The following is a 14,995-nucleotide window of genomic DNA, read 5'->3' on the forward strand; positions in this document are numbered from 1 at the left end:
GTTCTATAGAGCAACTACAGTATACTACTGTTCTATAGAGCAACTACAGTATACTACTGTTCTATAGAGCAACTACGGTATACGACTGTTCTATAGAGCAACTACAGTATACCACTGTTCTATAGAGCATCTACGGTATACCACTGTTCTATAGAGCAACTACGGTATACTACTGTTCTATAGAGAAACTACGGTATACTACTGTTCTATAGAGCAACTACAGTATACTACTATTCTATAGAGCAACTACAGTATACTACTGTTCTATAGAGAAACTACGGTATACTACTGTTCTATAGAGAAACTACAGTATACCACTGTTCTATAGAGCAACTACAGTATACTACTGTTCTATAGAGCAACTACAGTATACTACTGTTCTATAGAGCTACTACAGTATACTACTGTTCTATAGAGCAACTACAGTATACTACTATTCTATAGAGCAACTACAGTATACTACTGTTCTATAGAGAAACTACGGTATACTACTGTTCTATAGAGAAACTACAGTATACCACTGTTCTATAGAGCAACTACAGTATACCACTGTTCTATAGAGCAACTACAGTATACTACTGTTCTATAGAGCAACTACAGTATACCACTGTTCTATAGAGCAACTACAGTATACGACTGTTCTATAGAGCAACTATAGTATACCACTGTTCTATAGAGCAACTACAGTATACGACTGTTCTATAGAGCAACTATAGTATACCACTGTTCTATAGAGCAACTACAGTATACTACTGTTCTATTAGAGCAACTACAGTATACTACTGTTCTATAGAGCAACTACAGTATACTACTGTTCTATAGAGCAACTACAGTATACCACTGTTCTATAGAGCAACTACAGTATACGACTGTTCTATAGAGCAACTATAGTATACCACTGTTCTATAGAGCAACTACAGTATACTACTGTTCTATTAGAGCAACTACAGTATACCACTGTTCTATAGAGCAACTACAGTATACCCCTGTTCTATTAGAGCAACTACAGTATACTACTGTTCTATAGAGCAACTACAGTATACCACTGTTCTATAGAGCAACTACAGTATACCCCTGTTCTATAGAGCAACTACAGTATACCACTGTTCTATAGAGCAACTACGCTATACTACTGTTCTATAGAGCAACTACAGTATACCACATTTAGAGTTGAATACATTAAACAGTTCTGGTGACTGCTGTATGTTTGTGGTCTTCACAGGTAAAGGAGATGTCTCTGATTAGGAACACTATCCTGGAGTGCCAAGTGTGTGGTGAGTGCATGAAGAGCAGTACCATACCATCAGGCTGGGCCTCCGTGTATAAAACAGAGGGGATTCATATAAAGAAAAGATAAACAAGATGAGATGAGAAGCACAGGAAATCAGAGCGAGAGAGAGATTGAAATATATGAAGTACTTTAGCTGTCTTTGATTGAACTTGCTTGGCGCAATGGAACCAATGGAAAAATTGCCCCTTTCAATTTAGCAAAAAATAGTTCCCCGCCACTGTTTCGGTAAAAAGCTGAGGAAAGGGGCTGGAGAAATGTAGCCACTCTCAAATTCATAGAAAGAGCTATTGATGCAAGGACTGACCATCCATGATACCAAAAATGATAGTTTTGAGGCTATACAGTGTGTGCTTACATTTAATTTCTTTACAAACATTGGAGTAAAACAAGCTTATATTTTGGGCTCTGATGGGATGTGACAGTTGAACTGAGCTCATTAAGCATTTATAAGTTATATTCTTCAAGAATCAATGGATACATATAATTCATTTCTAAGTAGCAACTGCAGATTGCCTGTTTAAGTGCAAATCCTGCCCATATGGCACTCTGTGCAAGCTCGAAGGCATGCTAAAAGATTTCAAATCCTATTTTGAACCCAGCTCTGGTATGCTCTATATTTTTGTTAACCAGGCTTCCACGAGACCCACTCTCGCTGCGAGCCCAACCCCTGCTATAAGGGCTTGGCCTGTACAGAGACCAGGGAGTACCCAGGGTACCGTTGTGGTGCCTGCCCAGACGGCATGACGGGGAATGGCACCCACTGCCAGGACACTGACGAGGTATTCTATGGGTCTTATTTATATTTCTTTAGCACCACAAGATGATAGCATGATATGCTCCCATCATTTCTTAAACATTCTTGGTTGAGTTTCCCAAAAGCTTTGCAGCTAAAGTGGAACAATATTTCCCCAGACGACCCAGCTGCAGAGTAACAATTAGAAAGTTGATGTTTGGCGACCAATCACTTTGAGGTGTGACAAAAACACAAATACACTGATATGTGTATTGTTACTTTCTGTCTCTCTCTCTCTATGTCTACTAAGTGTGCTCTAGCCCGGCCCTGTTTCTCGCCCGAGGGTTGCGTAAACACGGCAAAGGGCTTCACCTGTGAACCATGTCCCGTCGGCTTCTCCGGACCCCTCCTTAGCGGGCTTGGGGTGGAGTTTGCCAAGAGCCACAAGCAGGTCTGACCAACATTAGACCCCCTGACACACACACACTTTGTTTTCGTGAAACGTCAGGACCTTTTGGAGTGTAAAAATGTTTGACCATTAAAAATCCTATTTTCCCTAACCCTACACACATACATTAACATTGTGCACACACACATACACAGCAGGCACACACCACCACCACTATTGACACCTCTTCTCACCCACTGTATACATAGATGTGCACTGTGTCAAAGTGATTGCCACTATGGCCATCATAATAGGTGGTCTGATATGTTTTGTCCTTAAATTGAGGTGTTCTGTCTGTCTATGTAGAAGTGCAGAGATGTGGATGAGTGTGCTGTCCTCTACAAGGCCTGTGTGCCGAACTCTGTCTGCATCAACACAGAGGTCAGTAGTGGAAAGGGAGTCAGAGGTTGCGAGGTGAAATATTTTTATCAGTTAAAAGAAATACATGATTCCCTTTCTGTGTCTTTCTCGTCTTTCTCTCTGTCTCCCTCCTCGCTCCCCTTCTGTCTTACCCCAACTCCCTCCTCCATCTCGCCCTCCCACCAAAGGGCTCGTTCAGGTGTGGTCCGTGTAAGGAGAGCTTCGTAGGCAACCAGACGGTGGGCTGTTTCCTACGGAGGTCCTGCGCCACGCTGGGCTTCAACCCCTGTGACGTCAACGCCCACTGTGTCATAAAGGGTGCTGCCAGGGTCTCCTGCGAGGTAAGACACGCATAGCACATCTCAATAGGCTAAAGACGCTTTTAAAAGGAAGTTGTTAAAGGGATAGTTCACCCAAATTACAAAATGACAAATTGGTTTCCAGCAATTCATGCTTTGGTTAAGTTTCCCTGGCATTGTTTTCACATGCTAATGTTTTAGCATTTGTGGCACAAATCCCATTCATGTCATGGGACATATATTATAATTTTTCGTGCATCGTGTCCAAATCCTCCAAAAGTATCTAAAATTGATTGTGAACCTCAACAACGTCCCTTATAGTTTATTTGAACATGATGTGCGAAAAATGCTAACATTGGTCCCATGACTTGAGTAGGATTTGTGCCAGAAACGCTAAAATATTGAATGTGGAAACTAAACTAAACCAACGCATGGATTTCTGTCATACCTTGTCCCTATACTGCTTACGGGGTAAGGAAACCAATATGTCATTTTGTAATTTGGGTGAACTATCCCTTCAATGTCTTTTTAGCAACAAGAAAAAGATAACAACCAAAATATGACATTTTCCCCAAAATGTGTTGCCATGGAAAAGACGTCCTTATTTGGTTGTAACAGAGACCAGTTGGTTGTAATCTGGTTATACAGTATGACACCATTAAGAAATCCTGTTCCAATTTTTTACCACTTTGTATATTCTCTCTGAATATCTCTTCCCTTACAGTGTAATGTGGGCTGGGCAGGTAATGGGCATACATGTGGCCCAGACACAGACATTGATGGCTACCCCGACCAACCTCTCCCCTGCATAGACAATGACTATCACTGCCGAGCCGTAAGCTTGTTACACACACACACACACACACACAAAACACTAACAAAATGTCTTACTTACCACAATCATTATGTGTTGTGTTCCCTATGCAGGACAACTGTGTGAACACGCCCAACTCTGGCCAGGAGGACGCAGACGGAGACGGTATAGGTGACCAGTGTGATGAGGATGCGGACGGAGACGCCATCAAGAACGTGGAGGTCAGTCTAGCCTTGTATCCAAGACAGTGCATTATGAAGACAGGCTAAAACTGTTCCTCCAACAGAAATCCCCGATCACACTTGTAGGCGATGTCATGGTGACGTTGCCTAGCTAAGCGCACGCGTTCTCTCTTTGACTCTTTAAACCATGGTCTGGTCTGTTTCGCAAGTGTTCCCGGAAATCTTGCGATGGTTGCGCCTCTGGGTTTAGAAATGCTTGTATTTTATCAGTGGGGGATCATGTTCAGTAGGCAAAATGGAATCTCCCTGTTTCCACTTCACACCATTTAGTTTTTCCTCTTCGTTTTTCTAGGACAACTGCCCTCTGGTCCCCAACAAAGATCAACAGAACTCGGACACAGACTCGTATGGGGACACGTGTGACAACTGCCCCAACGTTCCCAACGGAAGCCAGAAGGACACAGATGGAAACGGGGCTGGGGATACCTGTGACAATGACATTGATGGGGATGGTAGGCTATGGATCGCTTAGGACAGGACTATTCAATTACTGTCCCACAAGGACCAAAGTACTGCTGGGTTTTTTCCCCACCTGGTAGTTAATTGATTGATTGATATTATTGATTATGTTCTTTGTCTGATTTAGTTCATGAATGGAAGTGTTTGTTTCGCAAGTGTTCCCGGAAGTGTTTTGGCCCTCCAGGGCCAGTATTCACAAAGAATCTCAGAGTAAGAGTGCTGATATAGGATCACTTTGCCTGTCAATCATAATAAATAAGAGTATATGAACAGGGAGGACTTAATTGTAGATCATCACCACTCTACTCTGAGACCCTTTGTGAATACCGGCCCAAAACCATAAATGAATCGCTCATCTTCCTCCTCCTTGTCCTCTCGCCAGGTATCCCAAACGTGCTGGACAACTGTCCCAAGGTGCCCAACCCTATGCAGACTGACCGTGATGGGGATCGAGTGGGGGACGCTTGTGACAGCTGCCCGGAAGTCAACGACCCCATGCAGGTCAGAGGTCAAGAATAACATTCTAGAGAGTTGAAATAAAACTATAGTTTATTGAGGAAATCTTTGAAACCTATTTTCTCCGTTCAGTCTGATACAGACAACGACCTGGTGGGAGATGTGTGTGACACCAACCAGGACATGTGAGTGCTCTTACTAGTTTTCTGGTTTAGGGGACTTCAGCAAAACATAAAGAAGCTATTTTGGAGCTGTTATCTGGTTATATAACCAGATGACAACCAGGCTGAACAAGGTAAAGCTGTCTTTTTCTTGTCACGAACAAGATGTGTAAAAAACATAATTTTACAATACAATGTCCATGATCTCAGGTTGTATACTTGAGCCTTCTCCTAATGTCCCAATCTTGTCCAGGGATGGGGACGGCCACCAGGATTCAAGGGACAACTGTCCAGACGTCCCTAACAGCTCCCAGCTGGACTCAGACAATGACGGCATCGGCAACGAATGCGATGATGACGATGACAACGATGGCATTCCAGATGCGAGACCTCCCGGGCCGGATAACTGTCGTCTCATCCCTAACCCCAGCCAGACAGACACTAATGGTATGGGAGGAGTTCCAGGGAAAGACATTCTTTGAAGCGCATAGTTTTAACCCTTTGACACGTATGAACACGTGTGTGATCATTCTACAGTGGTCCCTGCAGCGTATGCTCAAACCGGTGTGATTAGAACACTTATTTAGAAGGTTACAGTTATGATTGACGCAACAGTCCGTGTTTGAGCTGGCCACATTAGTCGTAGTGTTAACTGAGGAAAGAGTGACCTAATACAAGCAGTGGTATTTAGCTAACTCTCGGATGACAGAAACCATAATATGAAAAGGATAATAGCATTTACTATTTACAATTCATCACATCGCTGGTGACCTCACCAGTGATCTAAATAATTGAGTAAAACCCTTTCTAAAAATCTAATAAAAGTAATTCCTGGTCTAACAGACGGTTACGTGAATGCATTGTATGAGGTCAGCAAACATGGTGCCACACATACAGTTGAAGTCGGAAGTTTATATACACTAAGGTTGGAGTTATTAAAACTCGTTTTTCAACCACTCCACAAATGTCTTGTTAACAACCTATAGTTTTGGCAAGTCGGTTAGGACATCTACTTTGTGCATGGCACAAGTAATTTTTCCAACAATTGTTTACAGACAGATTATTTAACTTATAATTCACTGTATCACAATTCCAGTGGGCCAGAAGTTTACATACACTAAGTTGACTGTGCCTTCAAACAGCTTGGAAAATTCCAGAAAATGATTTTATGGCTTTAGAAGCTTCTGATGGGCTAATTGACATAATTTGAGTCAATTGGAGGTGTACCTGTGGATGTATTTCAAAGCCTACCTTCAAACTCAGTGCCTCTTTGCTTGACATCATGGGAAAATCAAAATAAATCAGCCAAGACCTCAGAAAGACAATTGTAGACCACCACAAGTCCGGTTCATCCTTGGGAGCAATTTCCAAACGCCTGAAGGTACCTTGTTCATCTGTACAAACAATAGTACGCAAGTATAAACACCATGGGACCACGCAGCCGTCATCCTGCTCAGGAAGGAGCCGCGTTCTGTCTTCTAGAGATGAACGTACTTTGGTGCGAAAAGTGCAAATCAATCCCAGAACAGCAGCAAAGGACCTTGTGAAGATGCTGGAGGAAACAGGTACAAAGTATCAATATCCACAGTAAAATGAGTCCTATATCGACATAACTTGAAAGGCCGCTCAGCAAGGAAGAAGCCACTGCTGTTTGCAACTCCCTTTGGGGACAAAGATCATACTTTTTGGAGAAATGTCCTCTGGTCTGATGAAACAAAAATAGAACTGTTTGGCCATAATGACCATTGTTATGTTTGGAGGAAAAAGGGGGAGGCTTGCAAGCCGAAGAACACCATCCCAACCGTGAAGCACGGGGGTGGCAGTATCATGTTGTGGGGGTGCTTTGCTGCAGGGACTGGTGCACTTCACAAAATAGATGGCATCATGAGGAAAGAAAAGTATGTAGATATATTGAAGCAACATCTCAAGTTAAAGCTTGGTCGCAAATGGGTCTTCCAAATGGACAATGACCCCAAGCATACTTCCAAAGTTGTGGCAAAATGGCTTAAGGACAACAAAGTCCTCAATCCCATAGACAATTTGTGGGCAGACCTGAAAAAGCATGTGCGCGCAAGTAGGCCTACAAACCTGACTCAGTTACACCAACTCTGTCAGGAGTAATGGGCCAAAATTCACCCAACTTATTGTGGGGAGCTTGTGGAAGGCTACCCAAAAAGTTTGACCCAAGATAAACAATTTAAAGGCAATGCTACCAAATACTAACTGAGTGTATGCAAACTTCTGACCCACTGGGAATGTGAGGAAAGAAATACAAGCTGAAATAAATGATTCTCTCTACTATTATTCTGACATGTCACATTCTTAAAATAAAGTGGTGATCCTAACTGATGAAGACTGGGAATTTTTACTAGGATTAAATGTCAGGAATTGTGAAAAACGTATTTGGCTAAGGTGTATGTAAATTTCCGACTTCAACTGTAGCTGGCAAATAGCTTAGCATTAGCTCATCATAATAATTACATCCTTCAAAAAACTATTTTACACACTTCATATGTGTCCATTATAATCTATGCAAGAATCGGAATGCATGATTTGTCACCAGTACTTGAAAACGTGAATAAAACAGTCAATACATTATGCTCCATACATACGGTGTTCTACATTAGAAACGATAACACGATATACAGAAACTATAATGATAGCGTAACAAGGCATTTACTTTGATAGGAATGTACACATGTCAAAGTTATTATTAGTAGTGAAGGAAGCTGGAAAATGTGCCAGGGAGGAGTATGTCCTGCTCAGTAAAGCCTCAAACGTAAATTGTCCGCAACAGTGAAATGGACTACTTATATGTGAATTGACTAGTTGAAACATATCCTATAGATAATTAGCAGGCAGCGTGGCTTGGTTTGAATCACATTTTGGAACAGTGAGTAAGTATATTCTGACATTGCGTGCATAAAGAGACTCACACTGGGGCGACTGTTCGAGATAGTTGAAACTCACACGTGAGAAGGTGACCAGGATTTAAAGGCCCAATCTGTAACTTTTCAGACACACACAGAGGGGTAGAACTTTTTACTAGAAATTAAAGTTAGAGTAGAATTTCGTATTCTGTTTTAAATGGTTTGGCATTTTATTGGACTGCTGCCAAACTACCACAGGCCACCTATGTTTGTTCTAACCTATACTGTATGTCATACTACAGTAACCTATTTCTGCTATACTCCCCTCCCCATCTGTGTTCTCAGAGTGGTGTATGTTTGTGTATTTTTGTGTCCCCCTTCTCCAATCAGGAAATGGCATTGGTGACATGTGCGAGAATGACTTTGACAACGACTCCGTGATAGACTTGATTGACGTGTGTCCAGAGAGCTCTGAAGTCACAATGACCGACTTCAGAAACTATCAGACGGTCATCCTGGACCCGGAGGGCGATGCCCAAATCGAACCCAAGTGGATTGTGCTCAATCGGGTGACCATTTGGAATATTCCCATATAGAAAACAAACATTATATTGTATGTACTTCAATTAATTTAGTATTGTTCTGAAATGTATTTTTAGGGTATGGAAATTGTTCAAACCATGAACAGTGACCCTGGTTTGGCCATAGGTAAGTCTGTAAACCTCCTTCTGCCACTTTGTGGTGTATCTTTCTGTCTGTCTTTCTCTGACCCCACCCCTCTTTATCCCACTTTCTCTCCTTTTTTGAAAATGTCTCAAAAAAAGAGCATGAAAAGTCAAGTATCTCGCTCTCTCTCTCTGCCTCAACCCGATCGCCACCAGGCTACACAGCCTTTAACGGGGTAGACTTTGAAGGGACATTCCACATCAACACGGCCACAGACGATGACTACGTGGGCTTCATCTTCGGTTACCAGGACTCGTCCAGCTTCTACGTGGTCATGTGGAAACAGAAGGAGCAGACATACTGGCAGTCACTGCCTTTTAGGGCCATGGCCCAGCCAGGCCTGCAACTAAAGGTGGGGCACACAGGAAACTTGTGGCTTTAAAGGGACATTACACTTAAACATCAGAAGTTTGTCAGATGTTTTTAGACCTTCAAAGTAGTCTTGAGTCCACATCCCACGTCATCCAGTTGGGTAGTTCCAGCTACGTGCCTCAACTCCAAATGTAATAGATATTAGATTACCCCAGCCACACACTTGACTTTACTCGCTTCTCTCTACAGGCAGTGAAGTCACGTACGGGTCCAGGCGAGTACCTCCGGAACGCCCTGTGGCACACGGGCGACACCCCGGGCGAGGTCACCCTGCTGTGGAAGGACCCCCGGAATGTGGGCTGGAGGGACAAGACATCCTACCGCTGGCACCTCAGCCACCGCCCGCAGATGGGCTACATCAAGTGAGCAAAAAGTCAAAGGGCATTACAGCCACAAATGCTCTACTCCTAGTTGTATTCTTCTGCCAATGTATTATTTGTATTTAACCTTTATTTTAACAGGGAAAACATTTTGAGATCTAGATACCTATAAATATACACATTTTACACAACCCAAAAAGTATATATACTGAACAAAAACATAAATGCAACATGCAACAATTTCAAAGAAGTCAGTCAATTGATATAAATTCATTAGGCCCTAATCTATGGATTTCACATGACTGGGCAGGGGTGCAGCCAGGCCTACCCACTGGGGAGCCAGGCCCAGTCCATCAGAATGAGTTTTCCCCCACAAAAGGGCTTTATTACAGACAGAAATACTCCCCCCCCCCCTTCCCCCCAGCAGACCTCATCTGAGAGAGAGCTCTCAGACGATCCCACAGTTGAAGAAGCCGGATGTGGAGGTCCTGGGCTGGCGTGGTTACGCGAGTTCTGCTGTTGTGAGGCTGGTTGGACGTACTGCCAAATTCTCTAAAATGACATTGGAGGCAGCTTATGGTATAGAAATTAACTATCTAGTCTGTCAAAAGCTCTGGTGGACATTCCTGCAGTCAGCATGACAATTGCACGCTCCCTTAAAACTCGAAACATCGGTGACATCGGTGGCATTGTGTTGTATGACAAAACTGCAAATTTTAAGTGCCATTTTATTGTCTCCAGCACAAGGTGCACCTGGGTAATGATCATGCTGTTTAATCAGCTTATTGATATGCCACACATGTCAGATGGATTATCTTGGCAAAGGAGAAATGCTCACTAACAGGGATGTAAAAAAATGTGTGCACAAAATTTGAGAAAAATAAGTTTTATGTGCGCATGGAACATTTCTGGGATATTTTATTTCAGCTCATGAAACACGGGACCAACATTTTGCATTTATATTTTTGTTCAGTGTATATATATGGGGCAAAAAAGTATTTAGTCAGCCACCAATTGTGCAAGTTCTCCCACTTAAAAAGACGAGAGAGGCCTGTAATTTTCATCATAGGTACACTTCAACCTTGACAGACAAAATGAGAAAAAAAATTCCAGAAAATCACATTGTAGGATTTTTTATGAATTTATTTGCAAATTATGGTGGAAAATAAGTATTTGTGTATTGTGTATATTGTTAGTAAAACTCACGGAAGATTAGTAAAGCTGTGTGAACATAATTGCAAAATGGTTTTCTAATGACTAATTAGCCTTTTAAAATGATCAACTTGGATTAGCTAACACAGCGTGCCATTGGAACAGAGGAATGATGGTTGCTGATAATGGGCCTCTGTACGCCTATGTAGATAATCCATTCAAAATCAGCCGTTTCCAGCTACAATAGTCATTGTCTCCCGTTTGATGCGGGAGAAAAAAAAACAATTTAATCCATTTTGGAATAATGCTATAACGTAACAAAACGTGGAAAAAGTCAAGGGGTCTGAATACTTTCTGAATGGACTGTATACAGTCATGGCCAAAAGTTTTGAGAATGTCACAAATATTAATTTTCACAAAGTCTGTTGCCTCAGTTTGTATGATGGCAATTTGCATATACTCCAGAATGTTATGAAGAGTGATCAGATAAATTGCAATTACTTGCAAAGTCCCTCTTTGCCATGCAAATGAACCTAATCCCCCAAAAACATTTCCACTGCATTTCAGTCCTGTCACAAAAGGACCAGCTGACATCATGTCAGTGATTCTCTCGTTAACACAGGTGTGGGTGTTGACGAGGACAGGGCTGGAGATCACTTTGTCATGCTGATTGAGTTCAAATAACAGACTGGAAGCTTCAAAAGGAGGGTGGTGCTTGGAATCATTGTTCTTCCTCTGTCAACCATGGTTACCTGCAAGGAAACACATGCCGTCATCATTGCTTTGAACAAAAAGGGCTTCACAGGCAAGGATATTTGTGCCAGTAAAATTTCACCTAAATCAACCGGATCATCAAGAAATTCAAGGAGAGCAGTTCAATTGTTGTGAAGAAGGCTTCAGGGCGCCCAAGAAAGTCCAGCAAGCGCCAGGACCATCTCCTAAAGTCGATTCAGTTGCGGGACCGGGGCACCACCAGGTACAGAGTTTGCTCAGGAATGGCAGCAGGCAGGCGTGAGTGCACCTGCACGCAAAGTGAGGTGAAGACTTTTGGAGGATGCCCTGGTATAAAGAAGGGCAGCAAAGAAGCCACTTCTCTCCAGGAAAAACATCAGGGACAGATTGATATTCTGCAAGAGGTACAGGGATTGGACTGCTGAGGACTGGGGTAAAGTCATTTTCTCTGATGAATCCCCTTTCCGATTGTTTGGGGCATCCGGAAAAAGCTTGTCCAGAGAAGACAAGGTGAGCGCTACCATCAGTCCTGTGTCATGTCAACAGTAAAGCATCCTGAGACCATTCATGTGTGGGGTTGCTTCTCAGCCAAGGCTCACTCACAATTTTGCCTAAGAACACAGCCATGAATAAAGAATGGTACCAACACATCCTCAGAGAGCAACTTCTCCCAACCGTCCAGGAACAGTTTGGTGACGAACAATGCCTTTTCCAGCATGATGGAGCACCTTGCCATAAGGCAAAAGTGATAACTAAGTGGCTTGGAGAACAAAACATTGATATTTTGGGTCCATGGCCAGGAAACTCCCCAGACCTTAATCCCATTGAGAACTTGTGGTCAATCCTCAAGAGGCAGATGGACAAACAAAAACCCACAAATTCTTGCAAACTCCAAGCATTGATTATGCAAGAATGGGCTGCCATCAGCAGGATGTGGCCCAGAAGTTAATTGACAGCATGCCAGGGCGGATTGCAGAGGTCTTGAAAAACAAGGGTCAACACTGCAAATATTGACTCTTTGCATCAACTTCATGTAATTGTCAATAAAAGCCTTCGACGCTTATGAAATGCTTGTAATTATACTTCAGTATTCCATAGTAACATCTGACAAAAATAGCTAAAGACACTGAAGCAGCAAACTTTGTGGAAATTAATATTTGTGTCATTCTCAAAACTTTTGGCCACGACTGTACATGCATATACATACAGTAGCTTGGTGGAGGCCCTAGGAACATCAAGTTAACCAATCATGTGTAAAAGTTAGGCAACTCAGATATCTGTAATTCAACAGCAAATTTAGAGAAGATGGAAGGTTATTAAGTAGGGCCTTCCTCACTGTTTCCTTGAGCTGTTTACTGTATAGAGATAGATCTATAGCTCTTTATGGCTATACAGTATCTATATATAATTCAGATGATAGAGCGATCTGTACAGCTTTTCATTGTGTATATCTATGCCAGAGTGAGGCTGTATGAAGGCATGACATTGGTGGCAGACTCGGGCGTGCTGGTGGACACCTCAATGAGGGGCGGGAGGCTGGGCGTCTTCTGCTTCTCCCAGGAGCAAATCATCTGGTCCAACCTGGGCTATCGCTGCAACGGTATGTCAACCTTCTTGAATTGGAATTTAACCTCTTGAATTAATTCAATTGAAATTGTTATGGCTTCCTGGTTATAACCTTTCTTTCTTTTTCCCATCAGATACTGTACCAGAGGACTATGAGTTCTACCGCAAGCAGATCCACATCAGGGTGTGATTTTAAGCCTAGCACAGCATCTGTGCAGCTACATTACATCACCTGTGCCTTCGCTGTATCCTGTGTGTCTGTGTGTGCGCATATACATGCATACTTTTGTGTGTTTTTAAGGTACATTTACTTTACAGTGGTACTCTTTCTGTCTTTAACTCCACAGCAACCTTACACCTGACTACAGGTTGGCCAAGTCAAGAGTTAAAGATTGATTGACAAAATAATTGTTTTTATTATTATTATATAAAATGACAAAATAATAGCTTTTATTATTATTATATAAAATGAAGAATGAAAGCTATACTGAACATAAATGTTAACGCAAAATGCAACCATTTGAAAGATTTTACTTAGTTACAGTTCATAGAAGGAAATGAGTAAATTTAAATATATAAATTAGGCCCTAATTTATGGATTTCACATTACTGGGCAATGATCGCAGCCATGGGTGGGCCTGGCCCAACCAATCAGAATGAGTTCTTCCCAACAAAAAGGCTTTATCACAGGACAGAAATACTCTTCATCTCCTCAGACGATCCTGCAGGTGAAGAAACCGGATGTGGACGTCTTGGGCTGGCATGGTTACACGTGGTCTGCGGTTGTGAGGCCGGTTGGACGTACTGCCAAATTCTCTAAAATGATGTTGGAGATGGTTTATAGTAGAGAAATTAACATTACATTCTCTGGGTAAACTCTGTTGAACATTTCTGCAGTCAGCATGCCAATTGCACACTCCCTCAAAACTTAAGACATCTGTGGCATTGTATTGTATGACAAAACAGAACATTTTAGAGTGGCCTTTTATTGTCCCCAGAACAAGGTGCACCTGTGTAATGAGCATGCTGTTTAATCAGCTTCTTAATATGCCACACCTATCAAGTGGATTAAGTATATTGACAAAGGAGAAATGCTCACTAAAAGGGATGTAAACAAATGTGTGCACAATTTGAGAGAAATAAGCTTTTTGTGCATATGGAACATTTCTGGGATCTTTCTCATGAAACATGGGATCAACACTATACATTTACATTTTTGTTCAGTATACTTTTAAGAAATCAAGATTGTGAAATCCCAAGGTACAGGACGACACTGAGTGTACAAAACATTAGGAACACCTTCCTAATATTGAATCAGAAGAGCCTCAACTCGTCGGGGCATGGACTCTACAAAGTATCGAAAGGGATGTGGCCCATGTTGACTCCAATGCTTCCCACAGTTGTGTCAAGTTGGCTGGATGCCCTTTGGGTGGTGGACCTTTCTTGATACACACGGAAACTGTTGAACGTGGAAAAACCCTGCAGCGTTGCAGATCTTGAATTGTTTATCATGCCCACTCACCCTTTGAAGCGCTCTAATGTTTTGTACACTCAGTGTATATGTAGAATGGAAAATTAAATGCAGTTTTTTTTAGTAGTGAATATATGTTGGAAAAATGTAAAAGCCTAATCTTAGACTTAAACTGAGCATCATGAAGGTTTCAGACTCACACTTGTCATATTACACACCACTGAATCCACTGTTAAATTGTACAATATTTCTCATGATGAAGGGTTTAACACAAGGCTGAGTTTATAATGAATTCTATACTTGTTGTTTCTATGAGGATCATCGAAAACAAAGGTGTGTGTGTGTGTTATTTTTGCCCAATAAGGAAATAATGCTATACATAGCTATTACAGATATGGAAGTAATTCAAGAGAAGTACTGTATATCTCACTGACTTTTGTGAAGAATGAGATAAGACAGACCTATGTGGAAGCCTGCGAGAAACACATTTCACAGTAATAAACATCCAAATCTCCATCCACCA

At 42.0% G+C, this 14,995-nt stretch overlaps 1 protein-coding gene across 1 annotated transcript in view; it reads left to right on the top strand.

Annotated features, from left to right (window-relative positions):
* The window catches only part of LOC109904436 (thrombospondin-3b), a 32,851-nt gene extending 17,856 nt beyond the window's left edge, over nucleotides 1-14,995 (top strand). The window contains exons 7-23 of the mRNA XM_031788681.1: nucleotides 1,223-1,274; nucleotides 1,922-2,070; nucleotides 2,335-2,475; nucleotides 2,779-2,853; nucleotides 3,021-3,173; nucleotides 3,856-3,966; nucleotides 4,059-4,166; nucleotides 4,480-4,639; nucleotides 5,029-5,147; nucleotides 5,235-5,287; nucleotides 5,517-5,710; nucleotides 8,524-8,702; nucleotides 8,793-8,841; nucleotides 9,015-9,211; nucleotides 9,421-9,593; nucleotides 12,896-13,035; nucleotides 13,136-14,995. Of these exons, the coding sequence (XP_031644541.1) occupies nucleotides 1,223-1,274; nucleotides 1,922-2,070; nucleotides 2,335-2,475; nucleotides 2,779-2,853; nucleotides 3,021-3,173; nucleotides 3,856-3,966; nucleotides 4,059-4,166; nucleotides 4,480-4,639; nucleotides 5,029-5,147; nucleotides 5,235-5,287; nucleotides 5,517-5,710; nucleotides 8,524-8,702; nucleotides 8,793-8,841; nucleotides 9,015-9,211; nucleotides 9,421-9,593; nucleotides 12,896-13,035; nucleotides 13,136-13,191 (2,109 nt within the window). The 3' untranslated portion in view covers nucleotides 13,192-14,995. The remainder of the gene's footprint in view (nucleotides 1-1,222; nucleotides 1,275-1,921; nucleotides 2,071-2,334; nucleotides 2,476-2,778; nucleotides 2,854-3,020; nucleotides 3,174-3,855; nucleotides 3,967-4,058; nucleotides 4,167-4,479; nucleotides 4,640-5,028; nucleotides 5,148-5,234; nucleotides 5,288-5,516; nucleotides 5,711-8,523; nucleotides 8,703-8,792; nucleotides 8,842-9,014; nucleotides 9,212-9,420; nucleotides 9,594-12,895; nucleotides 13,036-13,135) is intronic.

The sequence above is a fragment of the Oncorhynchus kisutch genome, linkage group LG14 (assembly GCF_002021735.2).
Source record: "Oncorhynchus kisutch isolate 150728-3 linkage group LG14, Okis_V2, whole genome shotgun sequence".
In the NCBI taxonomy this organism is placed as follows: domain Eukaryota; kingdom Metazoa; phylum Chordata; class Actinopteri; order Salmoniformes; family Salmonidae; genus Oncorhynchus; species Oncorhynchus kisutch.